Here is a 15,068-nt window from a genome sequence, read left to right as displayed (position 1 = left end):
AGGGCAAGCGGAGCCAAGGCCAACAAGTTTGCCTGGTGCGCCTACCGCCTGGGCACACCATGTGAGCTTGTGGCTCCCTCATGTGTCTTCTGGTCTCTCTTCAAAACTTCTAAGGTCTCTTATGTTCTAGAAAAAACATTGTAAATTTTCATCGTGTTTGGACTTCATTTGGTACGGTTACTATTGTCAGACACGGATTCTCGCAACGACGAATCTAAGGTGAGGCTTCGATAGGCTAAAGCCTACCCTCCAAATTTGCGACAATATTCTTACTACCGAACATCAACACATTTGGCAGGCCCAACCCAATAAAGATCGACCACTTGAGCCCAAATAGTAGCCATTTGGTACGAGTAGTGCTCACACCCCCCCTCTACCGTAGTTCCTATATGGGCCGGCCCATGTAGATTTATTCTCACCAGTTTTGGGAACCTTGATTTTCCGTATGTTTCTCTGGCCGTTTCTATTCGGTTTTTTTCATTGTTTTATAGTTTTATTTTTTATCATGACTTTTTAAAAATTTATGAACAATTTTCAAATTCATGTACATATTTCAAAATGAGTAAAATACGCCAGAGGCCGTACAAGTATTCCAATTGTGTCAAGTATGCCCTAAAAGTTTGAAATCGTTCACCGTGAGTCCTAAATGTGTATAAGTTGTTCACCGCGAGTCCTAAAAGTATTCCAAGTGTATCAATTAGGTCCTAAAAGTCGCCAGAAAAATACATATATAAGATTGAACTTGTAATACTTGTAGGACCTCTAGTGTATTTTACTCTTTCAAAATCCATGAAGTTTTTCTAAATGCATAATTTAAAAGAAAATCCTTGATCATTCTTTCAAACATGTAAAGTTTTTAAATTCATGAACTTTTTTAAAAAAATAGTGAACATTTTTAAAATATGAGAATATTTTTGAAATCCATGAACTTTTTTCAAATGTTGTGGCCTTTTAAAAAAAATGGAAACATTTTCAAGTTCGTGAACATTTTTTCAAATTCATGTTTTATTTTTGAATTTGCGGGAGATTATTGATGGAGGACCTCCCGTTCCAAAAGAAAAAAACGTTGTAGAGGACCTCCCCTCGACGCTCGCGCGGCTGGTCGCCAGCCACACGCCCGCACCCCTGCGCCAAACCTAGCCGCCACCGGACGGCCGGAGCTCTTCGGTCGCCACGCCGCCGGATCGGAAGGAGGAGGCTACGCCGACACGGGCGCACTGCGGCACGCTGGCGAGACTGCCCCCAGCCGCCCACCGCGGGAGGCCATCCGTCGTCGCCCGTCGCGACGGTCCTCCGCCTCTCGTCGGCTCCTCCCTCTCCCGTCGCCTGTCCAGGAGGCACTCCGCGGATCCACGCCGACTGCAGCGAGCGCGCGGACTTCCGCCGGACAAGGTCGTTTTCTTCTCTGTCCGTTGATTAGAGATGAGATGAGACTATGAAGAAAGAAGTCCACATCACCCGCTGTGGTTTCAGAAACCGGCTAACCCAGCCCCCCAACTCTGAAACCAGTTAACTAATCCCCTGATATATCAATACTACTCCCTCCGTTCGGAATTACTTGTCTCGAAAATGGATGTATCTAGAACTAAAATACGTCTAGATACATCCATTTCTGTGACAAATAATTCTGAACGAAGGGAAAACCAGCCAAGGCACCCCCTAATCCAAGTTAAAGTGGTATCTGCCGGTGGTTTTGCTTGCGTGGCTCTACAGGATGGCCACGTCGGCTTGGTAGGGTGGGTCTGAGACTTAACTTAGTTAACTGCTCCTCCGGTTTGTTTCGACGAGACGGCGGCGGGGCAAGACGTGATGATCGCCGCTTGAAGGTAGCGGCGCGATGACTCCAGGAGTTCAGGTTAGGCGCTCAGCTCTTCCATGCCCAGCACGGCAGCACACTCGTACTTTGTGTTGACTACGCATTGAAACTTGCACACCTGCAAGGCTGCAACGACCCTTGCTGAATTTAGATGTCAGACGCCAACTAGATAGTCCTCTATCAGTCTGGCTGGTATTAGATATCTGAGGGGATTAGTTAACTGGTTTCAGAGTTGGGGGGTGGGTAGGTTAGCCGGTTTCTGAAACCACAGGGGGTGATGTGGACTTCTTTCGACTATGAAAGCACACATGCTTTGCAAAAGTTGTGTACTCACTTGCCTCCATATACTTTCTTCCTGGAGCATATGGAGAAGGTAGCTAGCCTAGTCCTGTAGGCCGTCTCTTTTTTTAGCTAGTTCAGTTCTAGCCAGTTCCTAGCTAGTTGTATTTATAATTATTATCCTTGAACTAATCTCTATTCTTGTTTCGTTGTTTATATGGAAAAATGAAGAGAAATAATACTAACTAGTTTAGTTTTCTAGTCAGTAGCTAGTTGTACTTATATCGTCTGTTTAAATTGGCAGTACCAATTTTTTAGTACAAAAATTGATATTTTTCAAAAAATTCAGAAAACTTCCAGTAAATACTAGTACATGTTTTCAGTAGTAATCTGAGGAATTTAGAGCTTATTTGGGCAAACGAGCTATGAGATAATGGCTGCTTTTCTAAATATAGATTCAAAATTTGATATTTTGCAAAACATCCAGAAAATTTCTAGCAAATACTGCATATTTCCATTATTAATCTGGGAAAGTTTTGAGCTTACTTGGACAAAATGGTTAGGAGATAATGGCTATTTATCTAGACAGTTTCAAATTTTCGTTCAAAAATTGATATTTTTGATAAAAATAAAGTAAATACTATATGTTTCCAGTAGTAATCTGGGAAAAATTCAGCTTGTTTGGACAAAAGGATTTGCAGATAATGTGTTCTTCATCTGAAGGGTGTTTTAATTTTCTCACCGTTAACTTTGAGCCCACCCTCCATTTTCTTCCTGAATTCACCACTGGATTCTTGTACTGGACACCGTTCACTAGCCAAACCCGCCACCCCTCAAATGCCTTTGTTCTTGCAGCAGCGCTAGCCCCTTGCGTCCCGACTGGCCGCACTGCAGCATGCGTCCCGACTGGCCGCACTGCAGCATGCGTCCTAGCTCTGCTGTTTCCGAGCTCTCCGTCTCCATTCTCGTGGCCTGCCACCGCCTCCTTCGTCCGCTGCACCGCCTTCAGTTCGTCGCCCTCATCTGCCCCAGCTGTGATGCATGGATATGACCAGCCGCAGCCTCTGAACTAGGACACCCTACACCATCAGGGTCTTATCATCTTTTATTAGCCCAGCAATGGCTAATAATCTTGGCGAATGTGTATTCCCATGGTTAATATCTCCCAGTTTGTACAGGTTAGAAAAATGAGTTGACTGAGATTTTTTCCAAGGAAAAGATCATTTGGAACTTCCAAGTTTAAAATAAGGAGTGGGACTATGGTACTTTGGTTATAGAAATCAAGCATCAGATTTGTATCGGGGCACCAAAAGCAATTGATAAAATCCGTCCTGAAATTCACTTGTAGAGTGCAACAAATTCCGGTATGGTCTCCAGCCGGACACAACAAGAACATAGAAAGTTTTGGCATCCTTTGATGTTTCCCTTTTTTTGGAAACTGTTTGACATTTCTTGTCATGACCAACCAGAAAATGCTTGAATTTTCCAGGAAGTGCATTTTCTTCTGTGATTCTGTTGATTCATTTCTTTCTTTTTTCTTTCAGTGAAAGGGGCTTTCATTACTTAATTATAATGTCTTTACAATCATGCAAGAAAAGCTTAAAAATAACAGGTGGTGCATCCAGGATCCAGACGGGTTTGTTCGCACTCCTAGGCCCTAGCAGCAACATGTGCAACTTTGTTCGCCCCCTCCGAGTATGCCGATAACTAACATCCTGAAGCGCCGACGGCAGCCTCCAAATCTTGTGCTGCTGGTGGCACGAGATCGATCTATCTCCTCCTGCTCTGCTCTGTTAAGAGTATTGTCGATGAATAGTTAGATCCCTATCACACATGCCAAATAGTCTGCTTCCTCTGAATCATGACACCGACCACTTGGTATTGTCGCTGCAGTAATACTTTCCCTCTGCAATTACGCGCTACCACACCAAATGCCGCCTCATGTGTGGATGGATTAAATCTTAAATCACTGGTTAACTTTGCCCATCCCTCCGGTGGAGGGCACCAGGCAATCCATTAGGTCTCCCTAGCCTTCTTCTCCACCGGAACCACAAATTCAGGACATAGTGCTTTCCCTTTGATATCCAGTTATCCACGCATGTATTCTTCTTTTATGTTCCACATAGATACCCAAAGATTGATCAAAAAATGGACCGAGTATTCCACCTTCGCCTTGCCCTCTGCATGAAGGAAGTCATTTCGCTAATGCCATAATTAATCTCGACAGTACAAGGAAGATATGGGCTTGTTCCTGGTCTGACAGATGACCTGGGACCAACAATAGCCAATCCGGCCCTGGGTGCAGCAACACATGCTCTGGGGGTAGGCGCCAGCGCATGTGCATGGGATCACGTAGGGCTCCTGCTTTGGTCAAAACAGAACTGTGTGTCGCCCATCCTCGTTATTACTCCCACATATAGAGCATGTAATGTAAATCAGGATTCTCCTTCAGTCTGTTATCCCGCGTCCCCAAAGCGTTCTGCGCCAGTTGCCAAGCAAAAAATCGAAACATTGGTGGAACCTTAGCTTTCCAGATAAGTTGCCAGCACGATCCCTCACCATACGCCTGATTGCTGGATATTGATGGATTTCCTGTAATTTCTACATATCCTGTACGTTTGAACACTTCATTGTTTTACAGAGATGTAGAAAAACTGCGTAAAGCATGGCATGATGCATCTGATATTTGATAAAAGTGATGTATCTGGATGACAGGAATTTGTTTGATCCATGTCATATGCGTATTTCCATCTAAGGAGGTGTAATTTATTTGAACTAATAAAGAGATCAACGGTAATATAAAAGTCAGTGCCAATAACACTGTTTTTTTCTGTCACCTTCAGCCTATTGGTAATCTTCCATATTGTGGATTTGCCAACATTGATCCAATTGACATGGATGCTCCTTAACAATATGGGCTGGCATTGTTTTCAGATCCACATGTGCATCAAGGTTAGTTGGAATTCTCTTTTCTGGACGGAATGAATCCATCTTGTCACATTATAATTACTAATGCGCTACTCTGTTTGGCCTCCGATTCAAGCCGTACTAGTCATCAAGAATTCCCCCAAGTCTCCTTGGCATTCTATGTGTTGGGATGCGTCCTGTTGGTATTGCTATAAGGATGGAGAGGGAGGACAGTTCAAAGCTTGTGAGGTTGGTGGGAGGAATTCCTTTCGCAGGAGAGGGGCAGCCGCATTGTGCATTACTACTGGAAGATGCCACGGGTTATGGGTACGGAGCGGAGGTTGAGTCACATGCTCTAGGCGTGTCAAAGGACTTCCATGGGCTGCAGGGATGCTGTGGTGTTGATGGTGGGCACTGGGCAGGTGATGTTTGCATGAAAGTTGCAGTTGCGCCGTGAGGTGGTGGATTGGCTCGATTCCTTCCTTCCAGCGAAGCCCCTTGCCTCAAGTAATTCCCACCTTCCCTGTTTATTTGATACATGAATTCATCTGGCACTAAGCACACTATATGATATGTCATAAATATGTCTAGACAATCGGCCAGCCCTGGTTCCTGGCAACTGGTGTCTGCGCTATAGCGAAGCACATGCGTTGTGCTAGTAGAATATAAAAACTCAACTGTTGCAGTTACTGACAATATCGTTCTCCCCACAAAAAGAAATTTAGAAGATCGTAGGTAGGAGCAGGAGCTTGATGACAAGCTCGGCTCTAGTTTGTCAAGGGCCTATCGATGGGGCAAGAGGAAGAAATAGAAGGGTGGAATGAAAGATCGTTCTGGCCCCACGAAAGTATAATACATAGCTGGGGTGGGTGGCATTTACAAACACAAATCATATTGGCTAGTGCAATATTACAATGGTACATATTCCTAAGGTTTGACATGCAACAATGGCTTTTTGGTTTATCTTTTTCTAGTAGGGGAAGGGTCCAGAAGGACCTAGACTGCACTAGATATTAGAAGCTATACATTACAACCGTATTTTGCACAAGGACCCATAAGGAAAGTTGCATCTTATAGGAAAGACCCCAGATCACAGAACTAGATTGTAATTTGGTCCTGACTTGTAGGCTTTGACACATAACCAAACCTAGTGTCACCAGGGACAAAATCAATTGGAGCACTACATCCGCCGCAGGACCACCGCCGGCAGCTTGCCGGAGTAAGAGGATGTCGACGTGTGGCGGAGGCCGAACTCCCTCCCTATAGGCTCTTCAGGCCGAGGGGAAGAAAAGTAGCCAAAAGTTCCACACGGTCGTCATTCAACCAGAGGATACATCAACAGGGTGTCGGAGGCCAGCCATCAACCACCAAAGTGAATCCTTTAGGACTAGGGGAGGAAAGCTTCGGTGGGCAGCGCACACACGCCACTGAGAATGAGCTCCACGAACAAATTGGCTTCAAAACCTGTCGGACGTTCGATCTTCCCCCTCCACCTTCCCCCTCCACCTTCCCCCTTCTCCACCATGGTGACTAAGAGAGCAAACATGGCAAATAAACAAGCTCTAGATCTTGGTAGCCTTCAAGCAAATGAGCTAGAAATGAAGGACCTAGACGTGGTCCTTAGCCCTTGCTTCGCGGGGAGGAGCGGGCGCCCACGGTCTTGGATGCAACTAATGGGTGATGGTCGCTTGTGATTTATTCAACCGATTTGGTTAGCAGCCTATTAGTATGATTGGTGATGCATGAAGGTTCACTTATTTCTACCTTTTTTCCCATTGCTCTTTGAGCGGTATATATGTGGCTTTTATTTACTTCGTTGAACCTTGTGATACTTGGACCTTGTTTACAATAGAATAATTAGTAATAGGTTGGCTGAGGACTTTCCCCTTCTTGAAAAGGTAGCCTTCGATCTTATTCATGGAGGCGTCAGCTTTGCAGTCTCCCACTGCATCTTGCTCCCACCAGTGGAGCACCGCGAGTAGGAGGAGCATCGCCGTCATGCACTGGCCACCGCTTGCATGCGACAGTGGCCTTCTCCTAGCTGGCATAGCGCTCACACCCCTGTGGTAAACCCTAGACTTATGCACAGGACCTACCCGCAGTCCTCTCCCATACCTGCTCTGGCCGGCGGCGCCGGCGGAGAGGGAGGGGGCACGAGCCGAGTCATCACAAACAACTCTCAAAGGAGGGGCTGGAGAGAAAAGAGGAAGGGGAAACAAGAGCCGCTAGCCGCTTAAACAGCCATTCTGGTTTATCGAATTTACCCAAAAAAATATCTTCACTATCTATATACTAGTACAATTTCCTTGGTACTGAGTATACTATTGCTACGCAAGGGTTTATATGTATACATGTGCAGATCAGATTGACCTGTTGGTACATCTGTGCACTCTGTGATGGATCATCTTTTCTGGAAGTTGAGCACCTTGATGGAGAGGCCGAAGGCGACAGCGAAGAAGATGGCGAACGCGGCGGTGACGATGGCGACGACACCCAGGAAGTCGTGGCGGAATCCAAAGAAGTTCTTGAGGAAGACGTTGATGGGCTCGCCGGTGTCTTGGAGTGGCTCCGTGAGGTCGCCGAACTGCGAGGCCACCAGCCCGTAGAGCGTCCATGACACCGGGCACACCCACGAATACCACCTCCACCACACCGGCATTGTCGGCTGTGAGATGACGAAGCCCGAGAAGAGGTTCCACACGCCGTAGAAGAAGGAGGAGACGATGGAGGCGATGTTGTAGCTGGGGGTGAGCCCCACGGCGAGCATGCCGTAGTAGGTGAAGTAGAGCAGAGTGAAGTACATGAAGTAGAGGTACCAGCAGAACTTCTTGGTGTCCCACTGGAAGCCGATCATGGCGTAGACGATCACCCCATACGCCAGCGACTGCACCAGCACGTAGGGGAGCTCCACCACCACCTGCCCGAATGCGTACGGAAGCGCTGAGTACATCCCAGCTGCCCGCTCCCTGTAGAACACCGTCCGCTCCACGGCCACCACAGGCTGCACCGACGAGGCATAGGAGATCCCCATGAAGAGCACCGCAGCGTACATGGACCCCATCGCATTGAACAGGTCCTGCGTCCTTGATGTCTTGCCCCCGAGCTGCCAGAATATGGTGCCGAACATGAGTGCCACCACGAGGGAGAAGAAGAAGCGGACCACTGTGTACTGAGGGTTCCTCCAGTAGGACAGGTGTTGTTTCCACAGGCATGCCGTGCATTGGGTGACAGAGCTTTGCGAGTACTGCGTCGGGAAGTAGAGATCCTTGGAGCCAGCAGGGGCCCTGCTGATGTCCCTGATCACACTCTGGTTTCTCCTGCAAAATACATAGTACATCGTGTTTGTCAGTCCATCAGGCCTTTCGTTTTTTCTTTGGCAAACATGCAAAATTAATGACTACTTACTGGTAGAGGTCTGAGTTCTTGTAGACTTCCGCGAAACTGACACCTAGTATATCTTCTTGTGCTTGTGAGGTCACTTCCAGCATCCAAGTTGCCGGATTGTACCCTGGTTTGATCTTGCTGACATGTTCGATTCCCTGATAAAATTAATACCAGCAAACTGTTACTATCAATCAAAGCCAAAAAACTACCTAGGAAATTAAGGAGGAAATTATTGGATGAGAAGGACGGCAAAGTTACCTCAAAGTATTGGATGAGATCGCACGACTGGTGCCCTAGAGGACCCACATATATCTCCTCCCCTCCTCTCTTCATCAGGAATAGCTGCAAGGCCAAAAGAATGTCAGGATCACGATAATTTTGGAAACATGCATGAAAAAGGAATTTTCTAGTATAAACAATTACCTCATCGAAGGCTTCGAAAATGTCGATGCTAGGCTGGTGGATGGTGCAAACAACAGTCCTGCCTGTGTCGACGGTGTTCCTCACCGTCCTCATGACAATAGCCGCGGCCCTGGCATCAAGGCCAGAGGTAGGCTCATCCATGAATATTATGGAGGGGTTAGCGACGAGCTCGACTGCGATCGTCAGTCTCTTCCTTTGCTCTGTCGACAGGCCGTTCACTCCAGGTAGTCCAACAAGGGCATCCCTCAGTGTATTCAGTTCCACCAGCTCCATCACTTGCTCTATGAACATCTGTGAAATATGATGAAATGGCATTGTTCAGATCAGAACAAGTGTAATGTATCCCTGGCCTGTGTGCCCCAGCTGAACAAGGACGCATATATATACCTTTCTTGTTTCCGACTCGACATCAGAAGGCAGGCGGAGCCATGCAGAGTAGACCAGGGACTCATACACCGTCACGTTTGGTGAGTGGATGTCATTCTGCTCACAGTAACCGGAGATACGAGCGAAGGTCTCCTGCTTCTTCGGGTAGCCGGAGATTGAGATGTCACCTTCGATGTAGCCTCCAGTCTTCCTGCCAGCCAACACGTCCATCAGCGTGGTCTTGCCGGCGCCGCTGACCCCCATCAGTGCTGTCAGGACTCCCGGCTTGAAACTGCCACTCACTCCCTTCAGCAGAAGCAGCCTATCTTCATCAACACCTTGTGCTTTCATTTCCTGTTATGCAACAAAATCAAGTTAATTAGTACTAGTACTTCACATGATGTTCTTATTCTTTGAAAACCGAAAGCTAATTTTGGCATTACCGCAGGCATGTCAACAGAGTATCTCATATTGTTGAAGGCAACAGCAAGCGGTGCAAAAGGGAGGACCATTCCCTTCCTACCACTGTCGCCTGGGGCGGCAGAATTTCTCCTTGACCTCGAGTTGTTGATGTTCCCTACAAGAGAAGTTTGGCCATTTAGATGACATGTTGCCATGATCATGTCCAAATCCAACCATTAGTGCAACTGGCCTTACCTGCAGCTGCAGAGACAGAGCCAACAGGAGTTTCGCCGGTGATACTGGCATGCTTCTCCTTCAGTGCATCCTCTGAAAGAATTTGCTGAGACTTACCCAACGCTGCATGTTATACAAGTAATGGTCTCAGATCAAGTGCTTGATCAAAATGTGCATTGCAAAATTCCATTTAGAAGCTTTGAATTACGTACGTTTGAGGTAGCTTAGAGCGAAGGTGAAGAGGATGTTGAACAGGACAACGTATCCCAGGAGTGCCCCAACGCCAATCCAGTACCATTTTGCCTCAGTGAACATGCCCCTGGACTTGAGCACATCAATTCCTAAGATATTGCTGGAGCCCTGGAGAACCTGCAAAATGGTTTTGACAGTCAGAACTACAGTACCATGTTATGCGAATGACCAATACTGTTGTCACGGCGGAAACAACAGCTACATACCCGTTGCCATTTTTGTCCAAGGAACTCGTTTACGGCAATGGCGCTCATGGCATACTGAAGCGGTGACACCCAGTAGCCCCAGATCCACCATTTCTTCACATCATCTGTCATGAACAAGCAAACGAAACCGGTGTCACTAATCTTCTCTCTGAAATTTACATTTCAACTACCAAGTGAAAAATGTTTTTCAGGGGCATTACGATGTGACAGGACGAATCCACTGAGCACCAGCATCACAAAAAGTGCAAAGGACGCCAGCGTATTTGCAACAACCATGGTCCGGCCCAGTGCTGCGATAAACCTGAACATTGCTGCAGCCATCTGGTTGACAAGCAACAGAAGCAAGTACTGCTTGAACAGCCTGCAAGAAAACAACAAGATAATTAATATTGGTACCTACTTGTCTGTGATGTTCTTTTTCTTCCTCCAGAACTAGGACAGCAAGACATATGGTTTAACTGTTAGTCTGCCACAGTAAGAGGATATTTGACGCGTACCTTCCAACATCTGGGTCAAACCCAATGACATAGTAACCCAGGAATACTGTGATGGAGACCTCGACACAAGATATCGGTATCTTGAGAATCCAAGTTGGTATGGCGTAAGCCCATGCAGGGAAGAAGAGGTAATCTCTTTGCTTGAAGAAGACCGGCAATTTTATGGTGGCCATAGCGAGCTCGGAGAAACCGTTGAACATGTGGGCAACTAGAGCAAAGAACAGAGCACCCATGAAGACAATGCCGTCGTTAACCTTACCATGGTGCATGTTTGTGCGCAGGAACAGTGTCATCACGATTGTTGTCATCACCAGAAGCTGCAGAGGTAGTGCCATCAATCAATCAATCTCTTATAAGTATGAAGATTTGCCTGAACTGAAATGGGAGGCTTTACCTGGAAAGCCCGGAAACGGTAGACAAACATATTCCTTTTCATGAGCAACCACTCCCTCTCGACGCATGCGCGCAGCAGCTCCATCTTGCTGGCACCGTACGGCTTGGTCGTCAGTGAAGCAGGGTGGCACTGGCTCCTGTCAAAAGGACGAGACAGCTCCGCAGATAGACTTTGGCCAACATGAAATGCCTGGAATGCACGAGCAAACTCCTTGACTGGGACGTATTGGTATCTCCGGTCATTCCTTGCCCAGTATTGTGGCTGATCTTTTCTTGATGTCACCTGTAAGTTAATTTCGCTGGTGTCAGTAACCAAAATTGTGAAGTGACCAACATCATGGGCAGCCCGGTGCATGTAGCTCCCGCTTGCGCAGGGTCCGGGGAAGGGTCCGACCACTTTGGGTCTATAGTACGCAGCCTTTCCCTACATTTCTGTAAGAGGCTGTTTCCAGGACTTGAACCCGTGACCTCTTGGTCACAAGGCAGCAGCTTTACCACTGCGCCAAGGCTCCCCTTCAAAAGGGCAACCTGGTGCATGTAGCTCCCGCTTGCGCAGGGTCCAGGGAAGGGTCCGACCACTTTGGGTCTATAGTACGCAGCCTTTCCCTACATTTCTGTAAGAGGCTGTTTCCAGGACTTGAACCCATGACCTCATGGTCACAAGGCAGCAGCTTTACCACTGCGCCAAGGCTCCCCTTCGAAGTGACCAACATCATGAGGCTTGGAAATTAGTAAACTTTGACAAAGCATTTGAGCTGACTTACTTCTTGCAAAAAGTCGGCGACCCCCTTCCGGTCGGGACATTTGAAGCCCATGAGTTCGAAGAACTCAAGCACATGTTCACGTGGCCCTTGATACACAATGTGACCATCCGACAAGAGGATTATGTCATCAAACAAATTATATGTTTCTGGTGCAGGTTGCAGCAAGGAAATGACAGTCGTGCCACCGAGGATGTTGGTGATTAGTCCAAGTGATTTCACTATCTGGTATGTGGTAGAGCTATCTAGGCCAGTGGAGATTTCATCCATGAACAGTGCTCTTTCCGCCCCGACCATCATCTCGCCTTCAGAAAATTTCAAGTAACCAAGGGTCAGCAAATGCTCAGATCTCATATTCTGCTATGATAACGAGATGAGATGTTCATGGAAATTTGTATAGTGTACAACAGGATAAGCATGAGAAGTATATGTTGTGGTTCCAGAAAAACTCTTGGCAATGATATGTTCAAGAAATTTGGCATTTTTGTTCTACAATTTTTTTTAGAATTATGCATCCATGACAATTTTGCAATACCAGACATACCAGTTGTGACACGTTTGCGTTGCCCCCCTGAGATTCCTCTCAGCATATCATCTCCGACCATGGTGTCAGCGCAAATGTCAAGACCTAAAATCTGCAGGGTTCAGCATAACATTCAGAGCTTAGCACATTGAAGAACAAGATATTGTTGTTGGATTCAAGAACAAGATATTGTTTTTGGATTCAGTACCTTGAGGATGTAATCAGTGATGATATTTGTATCCTGACCGCCCACTGATATTGCCTTCATGTATACATCAAGATCTGGGTCTGGTTTGATATTTGCAGCCTTCTCCCTTCTTGATAGCTCAGTTAGCATGTCTAGGACAAGTTCACCAAGAATTAGCACACAATTATAGAGAGGAGTAAATTGTCTCCCATAAAGTCATTGGATTTTGAGCTCACCATATCTACTTCCAATCCCCTGGCATCTGGCTGAGAAGGCCAAGGTTTCCCGTACCGTCATCTCAGCGATGTGGAGGTCATGTTGGGATATGTAAGCTGCTGATCTTTGAGCCACAAACTCATTCATTCCATGCCCATTGTATGTCACTTTCCCTGAAACCTGGTTTATTCGTATCATATCACACAAGAGTAAGTTTCCTGGAACTTTACAACAAGATTGCTGTCACAGTCTAGTTGATTAATAAACAAGTATGCTGTCTAACCTTTAGATCAGAGTCTAGTTTCCCTGCCAAAGCAAGAAGCAGTGTAGTCTTCCCTGATCCTGGTGGCCCTAGTAGTAACGTCATCCTGAATTTTGCATGAACACCGGATATCAGACCTCAAGCGCAACTGAAATATGTTGCTTAAGGATGGCACAAATACGGAAAATCGACGAGTGATGCAACACTGAAGAATGTTTCACAACAAAGAAAAGTCTACAACAACATAAACAGTGGTGATCATTTAACATACAATTTTTCACCTGGAAAATTATATGGTTTTGTGCTATCATGATTCCAGAACATATAATCTAACTGAAGTACTGGAGACTACTCTGATCACCCTGGTGGGTGGTCGTGCAACGACATGAAAAATAACGGTCCCGTCCAAAAGCGTTACCTCTTTGGCTTGATAATCCCGTTGACATCATGCAGGATATTGATGGGTATCTTCTTGTTGGGAACAATATGAAGAAGATTGGCTAATGTCTGAAAGAGAAGGCGGGTACAAAAAAAAAAGGTCAGGCTTGAAGAATATTCCTTAGAATTCATGATAACATATAGTGGCTTCAACGCTCCTGGCAGTACCTCTAGAACATTCAGAGTGGTGTTGATGAAGGTGGGCAAGCCTCTGTTCCCCACGTGTGCGAGCGCCTCGATGTTGAGGTGCTCGTATCGCACCTGGATCGTCGGAAAGTCAATCCCAACCCTGAAACAAATGAGCAGGCAAGAAATTCATCATCTTCTGTTGACGTCCTTCATGCTTAGTTTCTAACAAACGCGTGATCGGGGCTTCGGATTGACAACAAGAGGAGATCTATGAATGGTGAAAATGTTCAAATATGTTAGGAAATATGTTTTTACCATTTTCACCTATTCATCATTAGGTATATTTTCATACCTTTTTTCCTGAGAATAAATATTTTCATACATATATAATATATGGTGTTGTGGATATTAGTAAATGATTCTCTGAATTTTGTCAAACTTATGGAAGTTTGAGTTAGGACAAATGAAGAACTTCAAATATTTCAGAATGAAGTGGAGAGATTGATGGCAAATAGGTGACAACAGCAGAGAGATGGATGCAAAGCAGAGCAGAGCAACGCAAACAGGTGAGAGGAGCCACCTGTCTATCCTCTGCTTGAGCCTGCGCAGGAAGTGCTCGTGGTCCTCCTCGGCGACGCGCACGAGGCGGTCGAGCAAGCGCGTCCTCTCCTGGTACCCGAGGGCGGCGACGTCGATGAGTCCGAGCTCGACCCCGCTGCCGTCGTCCCCGACGACGAAGCCCTTGCGGACGCGGCTGTGCGTGGGCAGCCTCTCGAGCGCCGCCCACATGAGCGCCTCCTCATCGTCCTCGGAGCCCGCCCCGGCCGCCGACGACGCCCTGGAGAAGACGTCGGCCCCTCGCTCCCGGTACGAGGAGCGAGAGCCTAGCCGGCGGGAGCCTAGCCGCAGGCTCGCCACCCCCCACGCCGCCTCCGCAGTGTCCATGGCCGGCCGACTGGCAGCCTCCCTCCCTCCCAGAAAGAAGGACGGATCAAGGTTCGGGGACAATGACCGTCGAGTCAAGTGTCCAGTGGCACGCTGTATGCCAGCTTTCTTGGCTTGCTCAAAGGGGGAGTTGCCGGCGCGTAGATATAGGGGGTACTCGTTGGTCGTTACTGGGTGGGGTGGGGTGGGTTGGTGGAGGGAGCAGCCGGGGGTTTGAACGGCGGCGATCGGGGTCAGGGGCGAGGAGGGAGCAGGTGGACTGGCGAGGAAAAATGGCGGGTAGCGCGTGCGCCCATGCGTGCATGGCCTACTCACCGGGGCGGGGGGGAGACGGGGTAGGCGGGCGGGAGCTTCCGAGCGCAATTGAATATGAACGAGAGCGCAGTGTGGAACACGCTTTAGCCGTGTGGGAGCGGGATCTGGTCATCCGACGGTGTTTGTTTATTCA

General features: G+C 47.2%; 1 protein-coding gene and 1 long non-coding RNA gene across 3 annotated transcripts; one reads left to right on the top strand and one right to left on the bottom strand.

Annotated features, from left to right (window-relative positions):
- The first annotated feature begins 1,087 nt into the window (after window positions 1-1,087).
- Window positions 1,088-11,592, top strand: LOC119329702. Its single transcript, XR_005159678.1, has 4 exons — window positions 1,088-1,392; window positions 4,939-5,047; window positions 5,139-5,509; window positions 9,624-11,592. It is a non-coding gene; the product is annotated as an uncharacterized LOC119329702 (long non-coding RNA).
- LOC119329701 (ABC transporter G family member 44-like) lies at window positions 7,205-14,735 on the bottom strand. 2 transcript variants are annotated; one of them, XM_037602775.1, is made up of 20 exons: window positions 14,256-14,735; window positions 13,715-13,835; window positions 13,527-13,615; window positions 13,130-13,214; window positions 12,867-13,026; window positions 12,652-12,782; window positions 12,465-12,555; window positions 11,924-12,225; window positions 11,161-11,442; window positions 10,767-11,083; window positions 10,440-10,630; window positions 10,270-10,373; window positions 10,024-10,180; window positions 9,833-9,934; window positions 9,619-9,752; window positions 9,197-9,529; window positions 8,810-9,100; window positions 8,645-8,728; window positions 8,408-8,541; window positions 7,205-8,319 (listed from the first exon to the last, which is right to left on the bottom strand). In XM_037602775.1, the coding sequence occupies exons 1-20, from the start codon at window positions 14,618-14,620 to the stop codon at window positions 7,404-7,406; spliced, it is 4,389 nt and encodes a 1,462-aa protein (XP_037458672.1). In that variant the 5' UTR covers window positions 14,621-14,735; the 3' UTR covers window positions 7,205-7,403. The 2 variants fall into 2 exon arrangements, with proteins under 2 accessions (XP_037458672.1, XP_037458671.1); XM_037602774.1 differs by having other exon boundaries at window positions 7,208-8,319; window positions 10,470-10,630.
- Window positions 14,736-15,068: the final 333 nt, after the last annotated feature.

The sequence above is a fragment of the Triticum dicoccoides genome, chromosome 7A (genome assembly GCF_002162155.2).
Source record: "Triticum dicoccoides isolate Atlit2015 ecotype Zavitan chromosome 7A, WEW_v2.0, whole genome shotgun sequence".
NCBI classification, from domain to species: Eukaryota; Viridiplantae; Streptophyta; class Magnoliopsida; order Poales; family Poaceae; genus Triticum; species Triticum dicoccoides.
The sequence above is the reverse complement of the archived record's forward strand: the minus strand, read 5'-3'. Positions and strand labels throughout refer to the sequence as shown.